The 24571-nt window shown below is 44.5% G+C and overlaps 1 protein-coding gene across 3 annotated transcripts in view; it reads right to left on the reverse strand.

The window, feature by feature from the left end:
* The window catches only part of SMCHD1 (structural maintenance of chromosomes flexible hinge domain containing 1), a 621656-nt gene that overhangs the window by 484194 nt on the left and 112891 nt on the right, over positions 1 to 24571 (reverse strand). For all 3 annotated transcript variants that reach the window (XM_077492529.1, XM_077492527.1, XM_077492528.1), the window contains exons 4-5: positions 21233 to 21315; positions 21006 to 21136 (exon numbers count right to left, since the gene is read on the reverse strand). In XM_077492529.1, the coding sequence (XP_077348655.1) occupies positions 21006 to 21136; positions 21233 to 21315 (214 nt within the window). The remainder of the gene's footprint in view (positions 1 to 21005; positions 21137 to 21232; positions 21316 to 24571) is intronic.

Raw genomic sequence — 24571 nt, forward strand, 5'->3', positions numbered from 1 at the left:
CATTAAAATTTGGGATGGTCACATTCCCCTACTGAACGTTATGTGAAAAACTATATGAACAGTATAAACTATAGTGAGATTTTACTATCTCTCAGACGGAAGGAGGTTGTTTAAATGCTCAAATCTGAGCAAATTAGAAATGATTGCTTGCAGTGGGGCTGAGCATGCACTGGAAGGGTTAAAAGCATGCAGGCAGAGCTCCCTCCTGATCCGGCTGTGAACTGTCCCTCAGGGTCCTCATGTTCAGAGAAGGGTTATGGGCCCTACTCTAGTCTTGATAATGTCAGGAACCTGGACTGGTGAAGCACAAGGATGAAGATGCTTCAGGGAATGGTCTAGAAGTGGGCAAGATTAAGTAAATCTTGTTTTTTGTTACCCTAGACAAAAAAAAACTGCAAATAACCCTTGCAATACGGGCATGGCCCTCACTACAAGGGATACTTATTTTCCCCTAGTTGGGCTTTTGTAAACAAAAACTGACAGCTCTGGTTGGGAGCCGCTGTACTAACCATGCAAGGTTAGGTCGGCGATCTCCACCACAGTGACGATGCGTGGGCCCTCCTCCCCAGAACACTCCGATTAACGCACGCTGCAATTTGCTGAGAACGCTGGTTGGGAGTTGGTCAGCTGCCTATTTTTCTAGTTTGCACAACCGGCTTCTGTCGGACAGACCAACATATGTCAGCCAGTAGTTTTTGTACTGGCAAATATCTCCCGACATTCTGCTTGTGTGTACAGGGCTTTACAAATACATCAAGGGAGTGCCTCTAACCAGATTTTTCTATAGGTTCTAAGTATGATTTATTCACCCTCCATTTGCTGTCTAAAGTAGTACTGCCTATAAAAAAAACATTTTGAGTAAAAATCTCTCTGATTATTGCCTAGCTGTCTCAGAGCTCTGCAGTACCCACATGCTTCTTCCTAGGATTATATACAAATTTGTTTTTAGGGAGGATTGCGCTTCCTCCAGGCAAACTTGCCCTTAGTATAGCCACTGCTATATATGCTCCAATTGGAGACTGTCAAAAATATAGCATTAGAACTACAGTATAGAGGAGACTACATATGGGCACTGCGGCTTCCACACGTTTGCAAATGTGTGCAATGAAACCCTCTGTTTTTAATGTGAATTGTTAGACAGGGTCAATTTGGTTTTGTTTGCAGGCTAGCTGGTGAGTGTGCTGTGAAATGTTTGTTTGTTATATATAGAAAAGAACATACTATAAAATTGTTCATAAATATATCAGATTATATTTACAACATGCTTGATAACTCTTTTACAGTGAGTAATTTAATCCATTGTATTACCCACAATCTAAAACTTAGAGACAAAATATGAAGAAACAGAAATTTGAAATAATATACCAATATACCTGCACTTTCAGAAAAAAAAACAAAAAAACATTGTATGTGTTTGTATTAGGGCTGCAACTAACAATTATTTTCCTAATCGATTAGTTGGCCGATTATTTTTTCGATTAGTCAGTTAATAACCTTAAAGTGTGATGTATAATTTAGTTAACATGTAAAGTTTAAATAAAATAAAAAATTATTCTTAAATATCTCTATGCAGTGGTAAATATATGAACTATATGGTTAGAGAGCAAAAGCTCTAATTCACTCTGAGAATAACAGACAGAAGAGATATACTGTATATACTATTAGAGGTTGAATTTGGTAAATATAAAAACGGTGATATATTATATGCTGGCCAAACACAATGTCTTCCTTCAAAAAAATAAAAATAAAAATGTAATTTTAAGAACATCATTCGATTTTCAAATCGTTAGTTGGGTCAAATCGACGTTTGTTTTCAACCACGGTGACAGGAAAATTTTGAAATATTAGAAAACTTCTTGGTCAAAAAACTTTTCAGACAGTGTATGTGGTTTTCGTTCAGAAATTACATGTTAAAGGCAAGTAAAAATTTCAAACATTCTTTCATACAGTGAATGTACAAAGATTTTTCATATGAATATTCTCGTCTGAAAATTGATCCATGTGGCCAGCATAAGGCTCAGTACACACCTATGCAGTTTATTTTTGATCTGTTTCTGCAGTGCTTTTTGCTGTGCGTTTTGATTTTTGCAAACATGATTTTTGCAAACATGATTTTGCTGTGATTTGCGCTTTTTTATACTTTTTCTTGCCCAATTTGTTGTTGGGCATATTAAAAAAATAAAAATAAAAGAACACAAATTGCTGCAAAAACACACTACATGCTTTTCTGTAGCTTCTCCATTAAAGTATGTTGAACCAAAACCATAAATGAACTGTGGTGTTTTTCTGCAAAAAGCACCAAAAAACACATAGGTGTAAACCAGGCCTAAGATGTTTAGTAAAATAAAGGGGTTACAAAAAACTAAAATTGACACTTGACTACTATGGTAGTTTAATATATATATATATATATATATATATATATATATATATATATATATATATATATATATATATATACACACACACACACACACGCTCTATTTTTTGTAAAATAAATTTATATATATATATATATATATATATATATATATATATATATATATATGATAGAGATATATATATATATATATATATATATATTTATTAATTAGAGCCGTAATTGACTACGTCGACTAAGAAAATACGTCGACGTGCGTTCTGGGCGTCGATGGGTCACAGTGCTTAATATCTAGCGCTGCCCTCCGTGCCGCCGTCCCCCTCTCTTCTGCCCCGCCGTCCCCCTCTCTTCTCCCCCTCCGTGCCGCCGTCCCTAGGGGTGCAACGGATCGTCACCGATCTGTGATCCGAGCGCACATGGCGCGATCCGCGGTCTCGGCCTTAGGAGAGGGCGCGGCTTCGGCCTAGCTCCGAAGCGGCAGCCATCTTTCTACACCCAGGCGTTCGACGGAGCGATCACTTGTAAACATGACGCCGGTTTCTCTCTCCCCTCTCTGTACTGATCTGTGCAGTGGAGGGGAGAGGTCGGATGGAAGCAGCCATCCCTCCATACCCAGCAAAAACTCTGCCAGCCCGATACTCTGCCAGCCTCTGCAATGCAATACTCTGCAATAGAGGTCGACCGATATGGGTTTTTCTCTGGCCGATGCCGATGCCGATATTTAGAAATCATGGCGGCCGATAGCCGATATATGATGCCGATTTTTTTGGGCCGATAGGTTAGGCCGATTTTTTTTTTTTTTTAATCCCCCTTGATCTCATAAAATCTAACACACCTTTCCCACTGGGACATTTTTCAGGCGCTTTTGGGCTAAAAATAGCGCCTGTAAAGTGCCTGTAAAGTGCCTGCAAAACGGCTCCCCTGCAGTCTGTGTGAAAGGCAGAGTGCTTTCACACTGAGTGCCCGTTCACACAGGGGCGACACGACTTGCAGCGCGACTCACAGACACGACCTGCACACGACTTCAGCAGCGACTTGCAAAACAACGACTGTATAGAAGTCAATGCAAGTCGCCCCAAAAATAGTACAGGAACCTTTTTCTAAGTCGGAGCGAATTGAGTCGCTCCTATTAGAACGGTTCCATAGTACAGAACGGAGCACGACTTGTCAGGCGACTAAGTCGCCTGACAAGTCGCGGTAGTGTGAACGGGCACTAAGGCGATGCGCTGGCAGGATCTTAAAAAAAGTCCTGCAAGCAGCACGTTTGGAGTGGTGTATACCGCTCCTCCACCACTCCTGCCCATTGATATGAATGGGCACCACTGCCGAAGCGCATGCAATGCGATTTGGCAGCGGTGCTTCACGGGCCATTTAACCTCTTCCTCGGCCGCTAGCTGGGTTTTATGTGCCCCACTTGCAGCCAAATAGCGCCGCTAAAATGATGGTAAAGAGCCGCTAAAATTTGCAGCGTTTTACCATCAACGCCTGCCCGCTCCAGTGTGAAAGCGGCCTTCATAAGTGATACAGAAAATGTCTTACATTTAAACATTTATTTAACAAAACAAACCTCCAATCAGTTTACTTGTATAGATGATTTAGATAAAAAAAAAAAAATGGTAGTCAAAACTTTTGGACAAAAAAAAATGGGCTAACTTTACTGTTTTTAAAAAAATTTTTTTTTTTAAATAGTGTATTTTTTTCCCAAAAAAATGCATTTGAAAGACCTCTGTGCAAATGCCGTGTGACATAAAATATTGCAACAACCGCTATTTTATTCCCTAGGATCTCTGCTAAAAAAAATATATATATAATTTTTGGGGGGGTCTAAGTGATTTTCTGGCAGAAAATACAGGACTTTTACTTGTAAGCAACAAGTGTCAGAAAAGATTTAGTCTTTAAATGGTTAAACTGAGAACTTCTACACACAGAGATGACTTCATTCATTCAAGTGTAAACATTGTATCTTTTTTGTTCTTTTCTTGGCAGGCTGCCCAGAGAGGAGGAAAGTCGTTTATGACGACTCAGGCTTGGTTCACACAGGACGCGGCACGACTTGCAGCGCCGCAACCTCAGCGGCGACTTGCAAAACGACTTCTGTATAGAAGTCAATGCAAGTGGCTCGAAGTCGCCGCCAAAGTAGTACAGGAACCTTTTTTCTAAGTCGGAGCGACTCGAGTCGCTCCTATTAGAACGGTTCCGTAGTACAGAAGGGGGGCGACTTGTCAGGCGGCGAGGTCGTCTGGACAAGTCGCCCCTGTGTGAACCGAGCCTCAGGCAACTTACACTGACTTACACTGACACTGTTCTAAATCGGACTTTTTATCAGCACAATCGGCCGATGCCGATTAATTAAAAAACGGCAAATATCGGCAGATATATCGGTCGACCTCTACTCTGCAATGCAATATTCTGCAATGCAAAACAATACTCTGCAATGCAAAACAATACAATACTCTGCCAGCCAATACAATACTCTGCCAGCCAATACAATACAATACTCTGTCCGCCAATACAATACAATACTCTGCCCGCCAATACAATACAATACTCTGCCCGCCAATACTCTGCCAGCCAATACAGTACAATACTCTGCCCGCCAATAGTCTGCCAGCCAAAACAGTACAATACTCTGCCCGCCAATACTCTGCCAGCCAATACAATACTCTGCCCGCCAATACTCTGCCAGCCAATACAATCCAATACTCTGCCCGCCAATACTCTGCCAGCCAATACAATACAATACTCTGTCCGCCAATGCAATGCAATACTCTCAAGGTTATCCAAAGAATTAATTAGCTAATCAAAAAAAAAAAAACACTAGATTCATTAAAAAATAAAAATAAAAAAAATAATCGGATAGTCATTGACTAATCGAAAAAATAATCGATAGATTAGTCGACAGACAAATTAATGGTTAGTTGCAGCTCTAATTAATATATATATATATATATATATATATATATATATATATATATATATATATATATATATATATAGATATAAGAGCAGGAAGCCATGCTAGGCATAACCCCTCCCCATTAGGAAAGGCTTCAGAGGGACACCTGAAACCTGATAAATCCTATTTTCTTTATCGTACATCAATGAACACAGAGCATCTTCTGAATTTGTATGACAGAAGTCCAAAAGCAATGAATCTGAACCAGCAACTAAATCAAAACAGGGTAACGCAGCAGCTTGCAACACGTGAAGCTAAGGTTATCATCCTCAGCGATTCTAACATACAGTCTGTTAAAACTTGGTGAAAGTATGAATCAAGTATAAAGACAAGTAGCAGCCTTACATCGCCCAGGAACCACCAACATTCCTGGTAAAATTAGCCATCACTGAAAACGAGAGTGAGAGTGAAATTTTGACTTTTGAATTGTAAACTTGAGAAATAAGCCAAAAAAATCAGACTAGGAATCTGTGTGACCCTTCTCTGGTCCGCCTGGAAGCACAAAAAGGAAATCCAACTGCCGAATCGCTTGACGTCCCCAGTGTCTGTAGATTAGGACAAAAGGATGGCAACGCAAAAGGATGCCCAACATCCCATCCCCCCCGGAAAAACCTCATATGAGTTCAGAGATTCTGTCATACCAAAAGTACCAAGTTAAATTCCCACAGATTCAACAGCAGTCTGACTGGTGGAGTAATATGCATGACCCCCCTTTACAAAGGCACGCATCAAGGAATGTGAAGAAAATGGTCTCTGAAAAAGAAAAAAAAGTGATCTGCCCATTCAACATACTCAGAGAATGCAAAGGCGATCTTATGCCGCATACACACGTATCAGACTATCTGGCGGACTTAGTCTGGCGGACAAACCGCCGGACTTTCCGAACGAGCTACCTGCCCACACACGGTACTTTTGCGCCGGACTATCCACCGTACTTTTGAAATGAACGGACTCGCCCACACACACGGAGAAAAGTCTGTTAATTTTGAGTGCGGCTCCAGGTAGCCGGGACCAGAGAAGGAAGTGTCGCTGGCCCAGTCACCTGGTATGGACTTAAAGGGGAATCCCTAAGCCGAAAAAACGGCGTGGGGGTCTCCCCCTAGGTCCATATCAGACCCTTATCCGAGCACGCTTCCTGGCCGGCCAGGAAAGGGGGTGGGGACTAGCGAGCGCCCCCCCCCCCGAACCGCACCAGGCTGATATGGACCAGGGGGAACCCCACGCGTTTTTTTCGGCGTAGGGATTCCCCTTGAACTCATACCAGGTGACGGGGCCAGCTACGCCTCCTTTGCTGATCCCGGCTACTTGGAGCCGCTCTCAAAATGAGCGGACTTTTCTCCGGGCGGGAAAAGTCCGTTCATTTCAAAAGTACGGCGGACTAGCACACAGGCGGCCGTATTGTCCGCCGGACTAGCTCACACACAGCTGTATTGTCCGCCGAAATGCGAGTCTGGCAGACAGATTGATGTGCAAAACTACTTTCTTAGTCCGCCGGACTTTTGGATAAAAAAGTCCGCTGGAGCCCACACACAAGCGGACTTTCCCCCGGATTGTTTGATCGTGTGTATGCGGCTTTAGATGCACTCCAGATTAATGAGGCCAAGATGCTCCCCACAACATAGCTGAATGAAATTGCCTAGCCTCACACCAAAAAAAATAAGATTTCCAAGTCCTGTGGTAAATGATCCTAGCCTTCAGAAACTCCCCTGCCTCTCAAGACTTGGGCTTCAACAGCTATGCCATCCATTTCAGCAAATAAATAATGATGGAAGACTGGACCTTGTGAAAGAAGGCTATGTCCCTCTAGAAGGATCCAAGGAACATCCACGCAATGTTCATGTTGTTGGAATACCATGTAATCCAGGTCCAAACTGGGGCAACTAGAATCACTGGAATTCTTTCCAGTAGAATCTTGCAAAGCAGACAAGGTATAAGATGCAACTGCAGAAAGACAAATAAAGGGAGAACTAATTCCAATGTGCCGCAAGACTATCCAACATAATTGTCTTAGAGAGGAACCTGTCTGGCTTCGCACTGAACCTGGAGGCCAGGTGATTCACATCAAGGGTCCCACTCCCCTGTACAGTTGTTCACAGCTGAGGAGCTCCACCTGGCAACTTTCCATCTCTGGAATCATTGTGGGAACATGAAGTTCCACCCACAACAGTATGAGATCAACTTCCTCCTAGGCTGCCTGACTTCTGGTGACTTCTTGATTTATGTATGCCATCGCCATAGGATTATCTGAAAATCAGGAATTTATATGGGAACACTCTTCAGCTGCTCTGACCCCCAATGCAGAAGAGCAAGACAAAATCGCCCTCAGCTTTAGATGTGGCTAGCCAATGGCCTCCTGCAGAAGCCAAGTTCCCTAGGCCAAAACATTGTCCCAAATGTCCCCCTAATGGGACTGGCTGGCCTTCATTGTCAGAATCTTCCAGGAGCATAGAAGAAAGGATTATCCCATATCCAGCATCCACAGAAATATCCACCAGTCCACAGTTAGAATCTTGCTTGATTATAAAGATATCGGGAAGTCCAATGATTGCATCCTCTGTCAAAAGTACCAATATCTGGTTTAATGATTATGGTATCACTATGCTTGGTTGGCCAGCAAACTCACCTGACCTAAAGCCCATAGAGAATCGGAAGATGAGACATCAGACTTAACAATGCAGATGAGCTGAAGGTCAATATCAAATCAACCTGAGCTTGAAAAACACCTTAGCAGTGCCAGAGACCGATTGCCTCTTTGACACACCACACTGACCTCCCTATGGCTTCCCTGTAGTGTCAGAGGGGGTGGGATCACCCGGCAATGTCACCGTGTGGCCCCTCGCTCTCAGTTATAAAAGATCTGTCAACTGAGAGGACAGTCATTGAGGCAGGTGCATCCCATGGGGGCGGATCAGTGGCGGCGTGTGCGGGTTTTTGGGGGGTTTTTATTTGGTCCATCTGAGCGAGAGAAGAATATAAATGGACTTCGTGGGACATTTTTATTTTTTAATAAAGGACTTGTCCCCAAGTCGCGTCATGTCATTATTACCATTTTCACACATTTGTGAAATGGTAGGGGTACATTTTACATTTGTGAAATGGTAGGGGTACATTTTACATTTGTACCTTGTTACCATGCATGTAAAATAAATAATGCATTGGATTTCCTAATGCTTTTCGACATCTCCAGATACCGCAAGACACAGGCTCTCACATCCAGTTGGTGGAATTCTACTTCCTTTGGATTGGTGGGGGAACCACAGAATGAAGGCAAAATAATTTCATGAGTTCCATGGAACTTTGTTACTACTTTAAGCAAAAATCCTGGGTCAGTGCTTAGTACCAGCCTGTCTTCAAAAATATGCAATATGGAAAGTGCGTGAAGCTCGCTACTGTATCTAGTTGTGGATATAGCCACTAAGACAACTGCTTTGAGCGTGACCCATTTTAGGGAGGGCTCTTCTTACTGCAACCATTTTATCCATCCCTGCAGTACAACTGACAGGTCCAATTTTGGTAAAATTTAAACGGAACAGGATTAATTCTGACTAGCCCCTTAGAGAACCTGCTAACTAGCGGGTCTAACGCTAGGGATTACTCTAGAAGTACAGATAGGGCCACAAATTGTACCTTCAAGGTACTAATGGTCAGTCATTTATCCGCAGTCTTGTAAAAACTCCAAGACTGCCGGGATACTTACGGACACCTTCTTGGCATCTAACCATGAACAAAAAACTTTCCAAAATTTAACATTAATTGCTTGGGTTACCTTCTTTATACTGGAAAGAATTGCATTGACCACCCCATCTGAGAGCTCTTTAGAATTCAAGAGGGTTTCCTCAGACACCAAGCCGATAATTTTAGAGTCTGTATTTCTGGTAACAGAACTGGGCCCTGGGACAGATCTTCCCTCCCGGGCAGCATGAAGGGAGGCTCCTCTGACAGGGGTACAGTAACAGCGTGGAAAACCATGGCCACTTCGGCCAATACGGAACGACTAATATCATTGTGGTCCGTTCTTGAAGAAATTTCCTCAGGACTAGAAGAATACGTTTGAATGGGGAAAAGGCGTAACAAGTGAGAAAGGCCCACTCTTGTGCCAAGGCGTCTATCCCTTTGGCCCCTGCTTCGCTCACTAGCGATAAGTACACTGGGACCTGGGCATTTGTTCTGTTGGCGAACAAGTCCACCTCTGGGAGACCCCACTTCTGCACTATTAGTTGAAAGATTTCCCTGTTTAGGGACCATTCTGACTTGCACACTTGGTGTCAACTCAAAAAATCCGCTAAGGTGGTTGTTCACGCCTCTCAGATGGACTGAAGAGACCGACCCTAGGTTTTTCTCGGGCCAATACAAGATCATCCTTGTTAGCCTGAATAACCACTTGACCATTGGGCACTTAAACACCCTTAATAACCAGACCAATTTTCAGCTTTCAGTGCTCTCACATTTTGAATGACAATTACTCATGCAACACTGTACCCATATGAAATGTTTGTCCTTTTTTTCACATAAATAGAGCTCTCTTTTAGTGGTATTTAATCACCGCTGGGTTTTTAATTTTTTGTGCTATAAAAAAAAGACCGAAAATTCAGTAAAAAAAAAAATGAAATTTTCTTCATTTCTGTTATAAAATTTAGCATATTAGTAATTTTTCTTCAAAATTTTTGGCCAAAATTTATACTACTGCATATCTTTGGTCAAAATAAGTACAAATTGGTGGATATTATTTGGTCTTTGTGAAAGTCCACAAGCTATGGTGCCAATATCTGAAAATTGATCACACCTGAAGGACCGATGGCCTATTTCAATTCTTGAGACCCTAACATGCCATAAAAGTACAAATACCCCCAAAATGACCCCCTTTTTGGAAAGAAGACATTCCAAGGTATTTAGTAAGAGGCATGATGAGTTTTTTGAAGTTGTCATTTTTTCCCACAATTCTTTGCAACATCAAGATTTTTTTTTCCTTTTTCACAAAATTGTCATAATATCAGTTTACTTCTCACACACAGAATACGCATACCCCAAATTACATGCCAAAACACATTCTGCTATTACTCCCGAGTATGATGATACCACATGTGTGAGACTTTTACACAGCGTGGACACATACAGAGGCCCAACATGCAGGAAGCACCATCAGGCATTCTGGAGCACCCAGGACAATTGACATTTCTCTCCTACATGTAAAAATCATAATTTATTTGTTGGAAAATTACATAGAACCCCAAAACATTATATATGTTTTTTTAGCAAAGACCCTATAAAATACAATGGTGGTCGTTGCAACTTTTTATCTCGCACGGTATTTGCACAGCAATTTTTTTAACGAGTTTTTTTTGGGGAAAAAAAACGTTTTGTGCTTTAAAAAAACAAAACAAAAAAAAAAAACAGTAAAGTTAGCCCAATGTTTTTGTGTAATGTGAAAGATTAAGTTACACTGAGTACATAGATACCAAACATGTCACTCTTCAAAATTGCACACGCTCGTGGAATGGCACCAAACGTCGCTACTTAAAAATCCCCATAGGTGACGTTTTACATTTTTTTTACTGGTTACATGTTTTGAGTTACAGAGGAGGCCTGGGGGTAGAATTATTGCTCTCACTCTAACAGTCGCAGTGATACCTTACATGTGTGGTTTGAACACCGTTTTCATATGTGGGCGGGACTTATGTATGTGTTCTCTTCTGCGTGCGAGTACATGGGGACAGGGGCACTTTAAATTATTATTATTCTTTTTAATTGTTAATTTTTTTCCCCAAAAATACATTTTTTGATCACTTTTATTCCTATTACAAGAAAAGTAAACATCCCTTGTAATAGAAATATGGCCTGACAGGTCCACTTTACAGTGAGATATGGGGTCAATAAGACCCTGCATTTCACCTCTAGGCTGGGAAGCCTGAAATAAAAAAAATAAAAAAAAAGAAGATTCTGGCTTTGGTCGTATTGGCGAGTCGGTAGAAGCACCGGAGGGCGGCACCGGAGGCCGCCTGTAAGGACGATCAAGCAGTGGAACAGCCGCTATGATTGTTCTAATGATGTAGGGAATCGCCGGCTGAAAAAGCTGATATCTGAATGATGCCTGTAGCTGAACCCATCATTCAGCTATCCCCACACAAAGTCAAAGACATCATATGACGGCTGGCTGGGTATTGCAGGATATCACCGACTATGGCTGGGTATTGCAGGCTATCACCATGGCTGGGTATTGCCGGGTATCACCGACTATGGCTGGGTATTGCCGGGTATCGCCGACTATGGCTGGGTATTGCCGGGTATCGCCGACTATGGCTGGGTATTGCCGGGTATCGCCGACTATGGCTGGGTATTGCCGGGTATCGCCGACTATGGCTGGGTATTGCCGGGTATCGCCGACTATGGCTGGGTATTGCCGGGTATCGCCGACTATGGCTGGGTATTGCCGGGTATCGCCGACTATGGCTGGGTATTGCCGGGTATCGCCGACGATGGCTAGGTATTGCAGGGTATCACCGACTATGGCTGGGTATTGCAGGGTATCACCGACTATGGCTGGGAATTGCAGGGTATCACTGACTATGGCTGGGAATTGCAGGGTATCACTGACTATGGCTGGGAATCTACGAGTATGGCTAAGTATGGCTGGGTATGGCAATTTATGGCAGTATGGAGTATTGGCAGGGTATTGCAGAGTATTGGCAGGGTATTGCAGAGTATTGGCAGGGCATTGCAGAGTATTGGCAGGGCATTGCAGAGTATTGGCAGGGCATTGCAGAGTATTGGCAGGGCATTGCAGAGTATTGGCAGGGCATTGCAGAGTATTGGCGAGCATTGTAGAGTATTGGCAGGGAATTGAGGGGTTAATTTTCGGTGAGCAGCACTGTGGGCACTGCAGATGCAGCCCACAGCGCTGCTGACACCGATCTCTTCTCCCTCCGTTGTTTACAAGTGATCACTCCGTCATTTGACGGAGCAATCACTTGGTAAACGGTCAGATGCTCTCGAGTGCACGCCCCAGGGGGGCGCGCGAGCGCGGAATTCTGGGAGGACGTTATATAACGGCCTCTCAGAGTTAAGGAACCGCCCTATAGCCGTCATTCAGCTATGGGGCGGTTGTTAAGTGGTTAAGGACGGGCCGCCTTGTTTGTTTAGATACGAGGCTGCTACCACACTATCCGAGAGGACCTGTACGTGGTGACCCTTCAGATCTCTGGCAAATGTTCTTAACACTTCCCAGATTGCCTGTAACTCTCTCCAGTTGGCTGACCTTTGGGACTGTGCCTTACCCCAGCATCCTTGGGCTATGTTTGACCTCAAATGGGCCGCCCAGCCCCAAGCACTGGCATCCGTATTGATGCAGACAGACACTGGAAGAGACCACCATAGACCCTGTACTAGGTTCTTCTCTTTTCTCCACCACCACAGAGACCTCCAGGACTATGAAAATAGGCGGATGGTTGTGTCTAGGGATTCCTGTGCCCTGTCCTAGCTGTTCAGGATGTCAGCCTGAAGGCAATTGAAATGGGCCCTTGCCCAAATAACAGCAGGAATTGTTGCCACCAGCAGACCCAGTTCCGACATAGCTGAGCGGAGGGAAATTGCTTTGACAAAAAAGTTACAGTTGCCATCACCCTTTCTACTTTCTCCTCTGTAAGAAAGATTTTTTGCGACACTGAGTCTACCAAGAAACCCAGGTACTGTAAGGCCTGCACCTGGATCACGTGCAACTTTTCTTAGTTTATCAACTACGCCAGACTTTTTAGAAAGGAAATGGCTACCCACAGATCTCCCTGTAGTTGGAGTTCGGAGGAGCTAAAGAATAAAAGGTTGTCCAAATACGATATGACCACGATCCCCTTCAGTCTCAGGGGAGACAATGCTTCTGCCAGGGCTTTTGTAAATAGGGGGATAGCCCGTATGGCAGGGCCCTGAACTGAAAATGTCGGTTCTGCCTTCCCCACTGAATCGCTACCTTCAAATATTTTTGAGATTCCTCGTTGATGGGGACGTGTATGTAGGCATTCCTCAGATCGAGGGAGGCCATGAAACAATCTGGGGAAGGGTTGACCTTACTGTAAAGCATTTCCATCTGGAATTTTTTGTATGTTACCCACTTGTATAGTAACTTTATAAAATTAGCCAGAATTTGCCTGTCTGCATTTATTCACTACAAACACATGCGAGTAGAAACCGCAGTTTACCTCCTGTCTTGGCACTGGTCTACCAAATCGACAATTTGTGACAGCAAGGCCGTTGCCTTCTGAGAATCTCTGGGAGGCTTGGTCACACACATTCTCATAGGCGGAGTGTGCTTGAACTGTATTCTGTAGCCCACCCCGATAATCCTCATGATAAAATTATTTGGGGTAGTCTTTTCCCACTGTGGGAGGAACTGCCCAAGTCTTCGCCCCACGGGAACTAAGTCACTGGGACTTAGTGGTTTTCTTAGGAGAGGAAAACAGAACGCGTTTCTGGTTTTCCCCCTCCCCACTGTTTTTCAGGAGCTGACCCTTTGGAGGTCTGTCCTTGTGACTCCCTGCCATTGGGGACGAAAAAAACGTTTCCCTGGTGCCTTTTTAGTCTTAGTAGGGAAGGCCTTTTTCTTGTCCGCAGTGCTATCCAGAACCTTTTCTAGATCCTGCCCAAACAGGAGGTCTCCCTCAAAGGGGATACCACATAGCCTCATTTTCTAGGTCGGATCCCCTGACCAGGATTTCAACCATAGTGCTCTGCAAGATGAATTTATGAGGGCAGTGGCCTTTGCTGAAAGTTTGACCGACTCTGCAGAAGCATCTTCCATGTAGCCTGCTGCTGCAGCATAGGAAGGGAAACCAATATTTCCTTCCTAGAGGTCCCACTTTCTTGCAATTGTTCCAGCCAGACCTCTAGATTACGAGTCACTATTGTTGTGGCCATCGCAGGCTTTAGGTTTGTCATGGCTACTTCCATTGACCTTTACAGCAGCACATCCATCATTTTGTTCATGGGTTCCATGAGGACACCCATGTCCTCAAAGGCGAGGTCTGTTGATATAGCACACTGGAAGAAGGCTGCGTCTACTTTGGGTACCTTGTTCCAGACGCAGGTGGGATCCTCACTGAAAGGAAATCTCCTCTTCAAACTTTTGGGAAAAAATAGTTTTTCCTCCAGTTCCACCTACTCTTTTTTAATAGAGTCCATCAGTGCGCTGTGAACCGGAAAAACCCTGGTTGGATCTTCCTTCAGGGTTTAAAACATCCGGTCATGCAAGGACAGAGAGACCTGATCCTCTTTAATTTTGAGCGTCTCATAAAACACCCCCAATAAGGCATCAACCTCCTCGCGTGAGAGCCTGTATCTGGGTGAGCTTGTCCCTTGAATCGGAATATCTCTGGATGATGCCACCTCACTTAGGCCGTCCAGAGAATCTAATTCCTCTTCCCCTGATTCATCACCTTCCTCTGGGGCAGAAGAAGGGGGAACTGCGGCTGATTGTTTTGGGGTCTCAAGATTTGGCAACATTGTCTTGATGGACAGCATTTCTTTCTGAACCCCAGAAATCAGTTTTTTTACAGGCCCCCGTAGCCTCCTTGTAAACCAACTTATCTATGCAGGGTTTACAGATGGGCTTAATCCATCCCTCCTTAAATTTGTTCATACACGATGGACATCTCTTCTTCCCCCTGACCTCTCCTGTTCTTTGGGCAAAGCCTAAGACAAGAGAAGGAGGGGAAGAAAAAAGGAAGGGAAACAGACAAGCTACCATCAGCGTAAACCTTAGCAAAATAGGATGCCTTCACCAAACACCTATGGGCACCCCACCAAATGCTAACAGGATTTGCAAGACACATCACATTAGTCGGGATCATGTTTAAATTGGCTGGGTTGGCTCCACTGCCACATTCTGCTGCATCCATGCTCCATTCAGAAATTAGCCTGACCGCCTAGAGGCTTTTCCCTAAGGCTGTGGTGCAGCCAAGTCTGCCTGTGGCTGGCGCTTTTCAAATAAGGTGCCCTGGTTCCAACGTCCAATGCTCGCCAAGCGACCCGGAACCAGAAGTGATTTACCGGAAGTCCCCGCCTTCCTCCAGTGTTCAACAGGCCGGAACCCAAAGCCTACACCCACCCCCTGCCTGACCTATACCAAAATTACAATCCAGCAGTCAAGCAGGGAATACCAGCCCTCCCCGGGTTATCGAGGAAGACGCCAGTCACAGCTGCCTTAAACCTGACTGGGGACTCCAAATGTTTGCCCTCCTGTCACCAGGTAAGCAGACCTCCTTCCCCTGTTCTCGTGGGCTATCCCAGTTTCAGGGGAAGGAGCGCTCCCATCCAGCCTCCTCCTCTGGTGGAGGAAACACAAAGACTGAGGGAGAAGGGACAGGAGCCGCCCTTTAAAGATTTTATGATGTGTTTCCTGCCTCCGGAGGTGGAGCCTATCTCTCTAGTGCTGTCCTGAACAGGCGACTAGAGAAAATAGGATTTTTTGTACTCACCGTAAAATCCTTTTCTCTGTAATTCACCGATCGACACAGCTCCTCTCTGTAACAAAATGGGTTGTTAGCCTTATCACTAGGCAAATACTAGGCATAGTTGTAACACAACACTCAGAACTCTTAGTTCCACCCAGAGGGGCGTTCCCTTGGGCTAAAACCCTCCACCCTGCCAAGCAGCATCAGTACATCAACAAGCAGTATAACGTAAAGATAAAAGGAGGGGCGGGTGCTGTGTCGGTCGGTGAATTACAGAGAAAAGGATTTTACGGTGAGTACAAAACAAATTCTATTTTCTCTTGTATTCACCGACCGACAGCTCCTCTCTCCTAACAAAATGGGACATCCCCAAGCAGTGCCAAAACAAGGGGTGGGAAAAACAGCACAAAACTTAATCCACCATGGCAAGTGGGAACTAGTGAAACTATACCCACAAAAAACAGCAGTGTGTAGAAAACCACCACAAAAAAACAGGGTATCCTCAACAGGAGTGATCACCTAAGACCGCACCAAACTGCGGAAGTAATGCAACAGTGCATTAACATACAGTACTGTATTTTTATCGAAAAACCAGGAAAAAGTATATATTGTATATTCAATTGCAACTACACGGCCGCCTGCAAAACTTTGCGGCCAAAGCAGGTATCAGCCAATGCACTGACGTCTACCTTGTAGAACTTGGTAAACGTATGGAAAGACAACCAGGTCGCCGCCTTACATACCTGAGCGACCAACCCTTGGTGTCGGAAGGCCCAAGATGTTCCGATTGCCCTTGTGGAGTGGGCCGTGATCGGAAAGGGGGGCACCTGCTCCTTCAAGGCGTAGGCTTGTACTACAATCTGTCTGATCCACCTGGAAATGGTGGCCGACAAGACCGCCATGCCTTTCTTTGGACCAGTCACCGAAAAAAACTGAGTTTGACTTCCGAAAGGGAGCCGTGGCAGACAAATACACCTTCAGAGCCCTAATCACATCAAGAGCGTGAAGGGCCACCTCCTTTGGGTGCTTCGGCTTAGGACACAGAGATGGTAATACAATGTCCTCATTGATATGAAAAGCCGAGACCCCTTTAGGCAGAAAAGATGGTTGCGGACGCAGCACCACCTTATCCTTGTGGATAACCAGATAGGGCGACTTGCAGGACAAGGCCGCCAGCTCCGAAACCATCCTGGCCGATGTGATGGCCACTAGAAAGACCACTTTCTGGGAAAGAGTCAACAGGGGACTGTCCCTGGTATTTTCAAACGGCGGTTTTTGAAGCGCCAACACCAGATTCAAATCCCATGGGGTTAACGGTGGGAGCACCGGAGGGACTACATGTCGTACCCCCTAAAGGAAGGTGCTCACTAAAAAGAGTGCGACGCCAGGGGTCGTTTTAAAAAGACAGCTAAGGCTGAAATTTGCCCTTTGATGGTGCTTAATGCAAATCTCTAGTCAACTCCCTGCTGGAGAAACAGCAGTATCCTGGATATGGAAAAGGAGCACAGATGCCATCCTTTCTCCTCACACATGGATAAGTAGGCCTTCCAGGTACAATGGTATATGTTCCGAGAAGATTTCCGTGCTCTCAACATAGTCGGAATCACCGAGACCGATAGACCCCGGTTCCTCAATACCTGGCTCTCAATAGCCATTCCGTTAAAGCCAACGAGGGTAAAACAGTATGGAGAATCGGACCTTGAGACAGAAGGTCCTCTTGCAGCGGCAGTCGCCAGGGAGCGTCTGCCACCAGATGCACCAGCTCTACATACCAGGGACGCAAGGCCAATCTGGGGCAACCAGTATCACTTTCCTCAAAGGGGTAATGAACCGCCATTTATTTGGGGGCCGAAAAGGTCCTTTTGCGGGCAATCCCATTCCTTGTAAATGAACTTGTCAAAATAAGTCAGATACGGGAACACCTTAGGTGAACGTGCTGGCTTACGGGACCTAAAAAGGACTGGTACATCAGCAGAGGCATCCGCTGGGACCTGAATCTTCAGGGTATCACATACAGCTGTGATAAGTGCTCCAACAAGCTTTTTGCCGCGTCCGGACCCGGACGGGGACTCACCCTCACTGTCCAAACAGTCCTGGTCAGCGTCATCTGACAAGACAGAACAGGGGTCACCAGCCTCACCAAGACCCGAGTCTGCGTCAGAGCTCTCCCCAGAGGATGGGGGGTGGGGGGCAGGGGCCGCTTTTAGCACCTTTATTCCCACGCACTGCCTCCATCTTGGCAATGCCAATTGCCTGGATTTCGGGGGAAGAAACACCAGTTTCTGAAGCCATGCTGACCCTACCCTGTCTGCCACCCGAAGGGGACTTAGGACAGTGACAGTCCCACCCTCCTTGCTGCCGCTGACTGAGGGGCTCTAACCCGCCGGACTAAGCACCCTGAGGAGCTCTGCACTGTTCACAAGTAGTGCCTGTAGACCCTGAGTGCCCCCAGGTGCAGAGGAAACAAAAACTGTTGGTGGCAGTCATCAGAATGAGCATTAAACGATCTGAAAAACGTGCTCAGCTTCAATAAAATGGCCGCCCAGCATCCAGTAAACAGACAGCAAACACAGGGAAAATGGCTGTGAGAGCACATGTAAGCTGCTGATTGAGAACACTGAAAACGTGCTCAGGCTTCTAGAAAATGGCCGCTAGTGTCCTGAATAGGAGAACGCAGGAAAATGGCCGCTTGAAGCCCAGAAAGACATGCTGCCCTCACCCACACCTAAAATGGCTGCCGGTCAGCTTCCATGAGGGACAGAGACAGAATGAGACAGAGACACAGCGCTGCACCGAAAACACAGCCAGACCCTCACAGGCACCTACCGGGAGCTTAACACACAGGATCCAGGACACCATCAGCCAGCCAGTCCCCTATCCCAGGTGAGAGCCTCCAGGGATCTGAAACACACACCGCTCAGCACCACATGCAGCATCCCCCCGGTGAGGGAAGATAGGGACAGGGGAGAGAAGAGAGGGAGAGGTGAGGGACCCCCGAATCGACCTCCCAGGGAATGCCCAGCTGCTCAGCCCCACCAGGCAGGGAGAGCTGTACTTACCATTCCTGAAGAGCTGGAAGACATTCCATTGTAGATCTACTCCTGATCAGTACAGGGTAGCTACTGGCCTCGGCATACTGTGATGCAGACATCAGTAGCCCGGTCATATGTACGCCTCGGAGCATAAAAGCTCACCGACCACCTCTGGAGCTGAGGTTTTGTCATGGCCTGCCGAGCCATAGCTGCGACCTGCACACGCTCAATGGCCGGACTGGGGAGACTACAAGGATAAGGGTATCTAGCCTGTCAACCAGCCGGCTGTTGATAGTAGATCACAGGATCATTCATCTTGCACAAAAACCCAAGCTTCTGCGTAAAAAAGCAAAGACCTATGAGCTTGCAGGGTTCCCAGGTCCTTCTCCTTCACTAGGCAAAATAAAACTGATGCTGCTTGGCAGGGTGGAGGGTTTTAGCCCAAGAGACCGCTCCCCTGGGCGGAACCAAGATCTGATTGTTGTGTTAAACTATGCTTTGTATTCTCCTAGTGATAAAGCTAACAACCAATGTTGTTACAGAGAGGAGCTGTGTCGGTCGGTGAATATAAGAGAAAATATTTTAAAATATAAATAATAATAATGTATAACACACAATAGTACAATGATACAAATAAATGATAAACAGACCAAGTGATAACGTCCCAAAAAATGATAAATCTGGGATCCCTTCCTTGGAGAAAAAACTTGTTTTGGTATGTACCAGGTACAAATTAGTAATTTGTGATAAACAAACCACCACCGCTACCTCTAGGTGAATTCTCCACTCACCTTAGGGAAAGACTGCATGGGTCAAAACATGCTTCTGGTTAAAGGTCATTGAAAAGAAACACAGCTGAATCCTGGGTCTGCTATTGTTCTCATCAAGTATGCTGCGAACTGCTCCTTTAGGGTTGATCAAAGCATAAAATATATTGCTTAAATAAATCTTTTTATTAAACAAATCAAATAATAAATTCCCACTCACACATCTGTCATCTTGTAAATCCCCCCCTAAACGGAGTCCATTCCCTTGAAGAAGTTAGGTGACTCCTCACCGGAGTCCATTGCCTTGAAGTTACGTGAAGTTACGTGACCAGTGACGCAACGCGTCAGGTGGAGCCAGTCACGTCACCTCCGCTTTATCATAAGCCCAGAGGAGGCTGTGTAGATGCAAGCTTTTGGTGTATGATTATCTCAGGTGTATTAAAAGATGATAGCAATGTGTGGGCATTTATGTTTTTGAAAAAAAAAACATTTATTTAAGCAATATTGCAGGATGAATCTCTTTTATGCTCTGAGCAACTCTAAGGCCGCATGCACACTGGATGTTTTTACAGCTGCTGTTATTGGCTTCAAACTTTTTTTTTACAAAGTCAAACTCTCCAGCATGTTATCCTGCACAAATTGTGTTTGTGTTACCCATTTGTCCATGCACAAATAGGTTATCTACTGTTTTTGGCTAGGGAGTTTTTTGGCTGTAATAAAAACCCGAAATTACTGGGTTCCGGGAGTTGTTTTTCAGCTGTAAGAACACTCCAACGTAATCCATTGAAAAAAAAAAAGTGCTAAAAACTCTATTGGAAAAACGTTAAAAAACTCACTGTAAAGCTACTGGAATTTTTTTAACATTATTATAACTTCCAGTGTGCATGAGACCAAAAAGGAACTGTTCCCAGCGTACTTGATGAAAATGATAGATTACAATAGTAAACCAGAGGTGTTATCTGACCCGTGCGGGCTTTCCCCAAGCTGAGTGGGAAAATCACATAGAAGTGGCGGTGGTGGTATGTTTATCACTGAATACCAATTGCTACGTGGCACATATTGAAGCAAAACATCTGAGGCTATAACTGCCTAGGAGGGGTTATGAATGGGTAGGGTTTTTCTGGCAGTGTCCAAACATCTCAAGGTGGCGGTATAACCCTACTGTAATAAATATGAAGATGCCCTGGGATGTACGATAAAGGAATACAATTGCGTTATACTGTTGGAAGCAGGATTTATCATTAGTAACAAATTAAATTATATGAAATTATTTAAAAGGGGTGAGAGAGAGAGAGAGAGAGAGAGAGAGAGAGAGAGAGAGAGAGAGAGAGAGAGAGAGAGAGAGAGAGAGAGAGAGAGAGAGAGAGAGAGAGAGAGGCAAATTTCCAGTAGATTTTGTGATATATGTGATATGCATACAATAACATCTCAAACCTGTAATTGCCAGTTCCTCGTGTAAACTTTGACAAACGATACACTGCCCAGTTTTTAAGTTGCACTGAAGTCATTCCTTTTCCATTATCTATGACAGCAACAGCAGGCTTTCCTCGAGTTTCATCAAAAAGCTGTTGAATTCATAAAATAAATATTTTTAAAAAATTGAGCCAAATGGAAAATAATTATGTACATGAGAGAAACAATTCAATACCAATGCTACGTACCAGGCTTATCTGTATATTTCGAATGCCTGAATTTTGTGCTGTTGCTGAAAGTGAATTGTCTATTAACTCTGCAAGAGCGAAAGCTGAAAATAAAATCACAAAGCCCATTGGGGGTCTGTTAGTATAACAGAAATCAGAATGCATTTGATCATAAAAGCTATCAGGTAGTAACTCTATACTGTACAAAAAGTTATTGCTCAATATATTTTTACAATAATAAAAATAATAAAAAAGGAAGGCAAAAGGAATAAGTAGTGAAAGTTCTACTGGGACTCACCAAGAGCTCTTCCACTGCAAATCTAAATACCTGGTGTGATAAATTGTAAATCACAGAGATTTTCTCACATGCTGTGAAGTTGTTGCACACAGTAATGAGGACTTCTAAAGTTTGAATACGAACACTATCCCCTTTTATAATTATCCCTATATTTATTGATAACACAGATATGGCTACTCACTTGACAATGTTCTGATTTAAAATCCAGCCTTACCTTTAGCCTTGCACAATTTTACAGGCTCTTGTCCTGCAGTAAATATTTCTTACTTTGATTTCACTGCACACGGTGAACTTCAGTGTGCTTAACCACTTAAAGACCGAGCAATCTTTCTGAGATTTGTTGATTACAAGTTAAAAAAAATTTTTTTGCTATAAAATTACTTAGAACCGGTGCGCATGCGTGGGACTTCCAAGATGGCCGCTTAAGCCGGGAGCTCCGCACTACTCCAGCCAGCCAGCAGCCCTAGCCCCGGATCAAAGCCAGCAGGACCCCCGCAGACAGGGGGAACTTAACGGGGAGCAAACGCACACCCCCCCTATGCCAGGCATCTCTGTCCGCGGGACTTGGGAAAGCAGTTTACAGCAGAGGGAACCCAGGCCAAATCCAAGATGGCAGCCACGTCTCAGCCACGAGACACACACACACACAGTGGGACAATCTGAATGCAGGCAAATCATCGCCCCAGCCACCTTAGCCTACACACCCCAGGCAAACCCCAGCATCTCCCACAGTGTGACCCCATCGCCAGCATCTACTGAATCACTCATAGAGCGGTCAATGGACAATTACTTGCTTTACCCCCTGTGTAATACCCCTGCACTGCAGGACGCCATGGCCTTCCAAGGGAGCCCAGGCCCCGACATACCACAGAATGCAGGAGATTTCTTCCTCAACTGTCTGATTTATTGGAAAGGGGATTATCTCACACTGCCAACAAAATCACAAGCGACATGCACTCCGATTTCCAAAACCTAGGCTCCAGGATGGAAGCCACTGAACATAAACTCGCCATTACTGCGTCCAGGGCGAATCAGAACACTGATCACATCCATTTTGTCCAAGAGCAATTGGAAGCTGCTCTAAAACAGGATTGATGACCTGGAAAATTGTTAGAGAATGGACAACTTCAGGGTCATAGGTATCCCAGAATCTAACACTTATATTCCCAAGGTGATCCAGGAGCTCATAAAATCTCTGGTTCCCACAATAACACCACATAAATTGGAATTAGAGCACACAGATCATTGGGGCTCCCCAGGAAAGATGGGCCCCCAACAGATGTAATAGTGAAACCGCACTTCTACAGCGTGAAGGAGGAGATCGTGAAAATCTCACGTCAGCAATCCCGTATCTCCTTCATGCGCCAGGACAAACAGATTTTTGCGGGCATCTCTCCCATGACTATTCAGAGGCGCAGAGACCTCAAACCACTGCAGATTCTTGCACAGAAGGAAATAAAGTACTGGTGGGCATTCCCCTTCGCCCTGAAATTCGCCCTCTAGCTAACATATTTCATAACCCACTATTCAGCCCTGGCATGGACATCAAATCATTTCAATGGTGGTTGGATAAGGGGATGTGTCGTATTGGACATTTCTTCTCCGCTTCGGGCCCAATCTCATTGAAACACTGCATTCAGAAAATGGAGATGCCCGACTCGAAAAAAATTTAGATTCCAAATTTCTCACTTCTTGCACTCTTTATGGAAAAATAAACCTTCCCCACCAGAGTTTACACAATATGAATGCTGGTGTGGACAGGCAATGGAGCATAGAGGAGGCATATCTATAATTTACACTTCACTCTCAGAACCTACCTCCAAATTCCCGTACATGGAAGCATGGGAAAGATCTGCAGGAGACCTGGGACCTGGAGGAATGGCATAAAATGGGAACGAGAGCATATAAAGGTATACTGAATATGACCTTGATAGAAGCAAATCTGAAAGTATAAACAAGATGGTACCTAGTAACCCGCTAGATTATCAAAAATGTTTCCCTCTACCTCACCGTTATGTTTTAGAGAATGCCTAGCTCAGGCCTCTATGCTCCACATATGGTGGGAATGTCCAAGACTTAGAGGATTTTGGAATAACATTTTTAATCTCATTAGGAGAGTCACAGGACTCGCTATACCGAAATCCCCCCAGATAGCGTTACTGAATGTACACATTCCCAAGATCCCCAAAAACTCTCACAAAAAGATTTTGTTTATGCTTTTGGGAACTAAAATTGTAATAGCAAAGGCCTGGAAAAGTCCAAATATATCCCTCTTGGCTGCCAAGAGGAAGATCTCGTGGATAATGTCACAGGAAAAGATGACCAGCACGATAATGGACAACTCTAAAAGTTTTGAAGCAATCTGGGAGCCCTGGGCTAGGCATACGGGGAATGTCTCTCATTCCTGGAGTCAGAGAATAATGCAATTACATTCTTACTCAGGCATTAAGGCAACCCTCTTCTTTACCCTCTATTCTCTCCACCTTTTCTCTCATCTCCTTTTCTACATCCTAGTTCATATTGAATTAAATGACAGGCTTTCATAAGCCAGTGAAGGTTCTGCTGGGACTCACGTTTACATATTAGTCTCACTTGCAGGGATTAGCCAACTGTATCTTCAGCCCTGTAGACCACACCTTGCTTCCTTTAAGCTTCAAGCAGAGCTTCAGAACTAGCTCACCTTGGGGGGCCCTCACCTTTGGGGTAACGACTGCGTTCCTTGGGAGAGGAGGACTCTCCCATTTACGTAGGAGCACTCAGGATATCGGCAGACTCTCGGAAACCTGACAGTCTGAACTCGATAGTGGTGTCGGGACCGAAGCTCGACAATAGTGCACTTACCTACTGTATCTCATGTTGCTAATTCTCAGGCTGAGTTAGTCATCATTTAACTTTCAATGTTTAACTGATGTACCATCTCACGGATGTATATTTTTGCTATCCATGATATGCACCAGAGTGAAATGGTGACATTAAGTTGTTATGTACTGCTTTTCAATAAAATAATTTTCAAACTCAAAAAAAATAAAAAATAAATACTTAGAACCCCCAAATATTATACT

This window comes from Lithobates pipiens, unplaced genomic scaffold (genome assembly GCF_037356315.1).
Source record: "Lithobates pipiens isolate NorthernLeopardFrog02 unplaced genomic scaffold, aLitPip1_a1.2 Scaffold_19, whole genome shotgun sequence".
In the NCBI taxonomy this organism is placed as follows: Eukaryota; Metazoa; Chordata; class Amphibia; order Anura; family Ranidae; genus Lithobates; species Lithobates pipiens.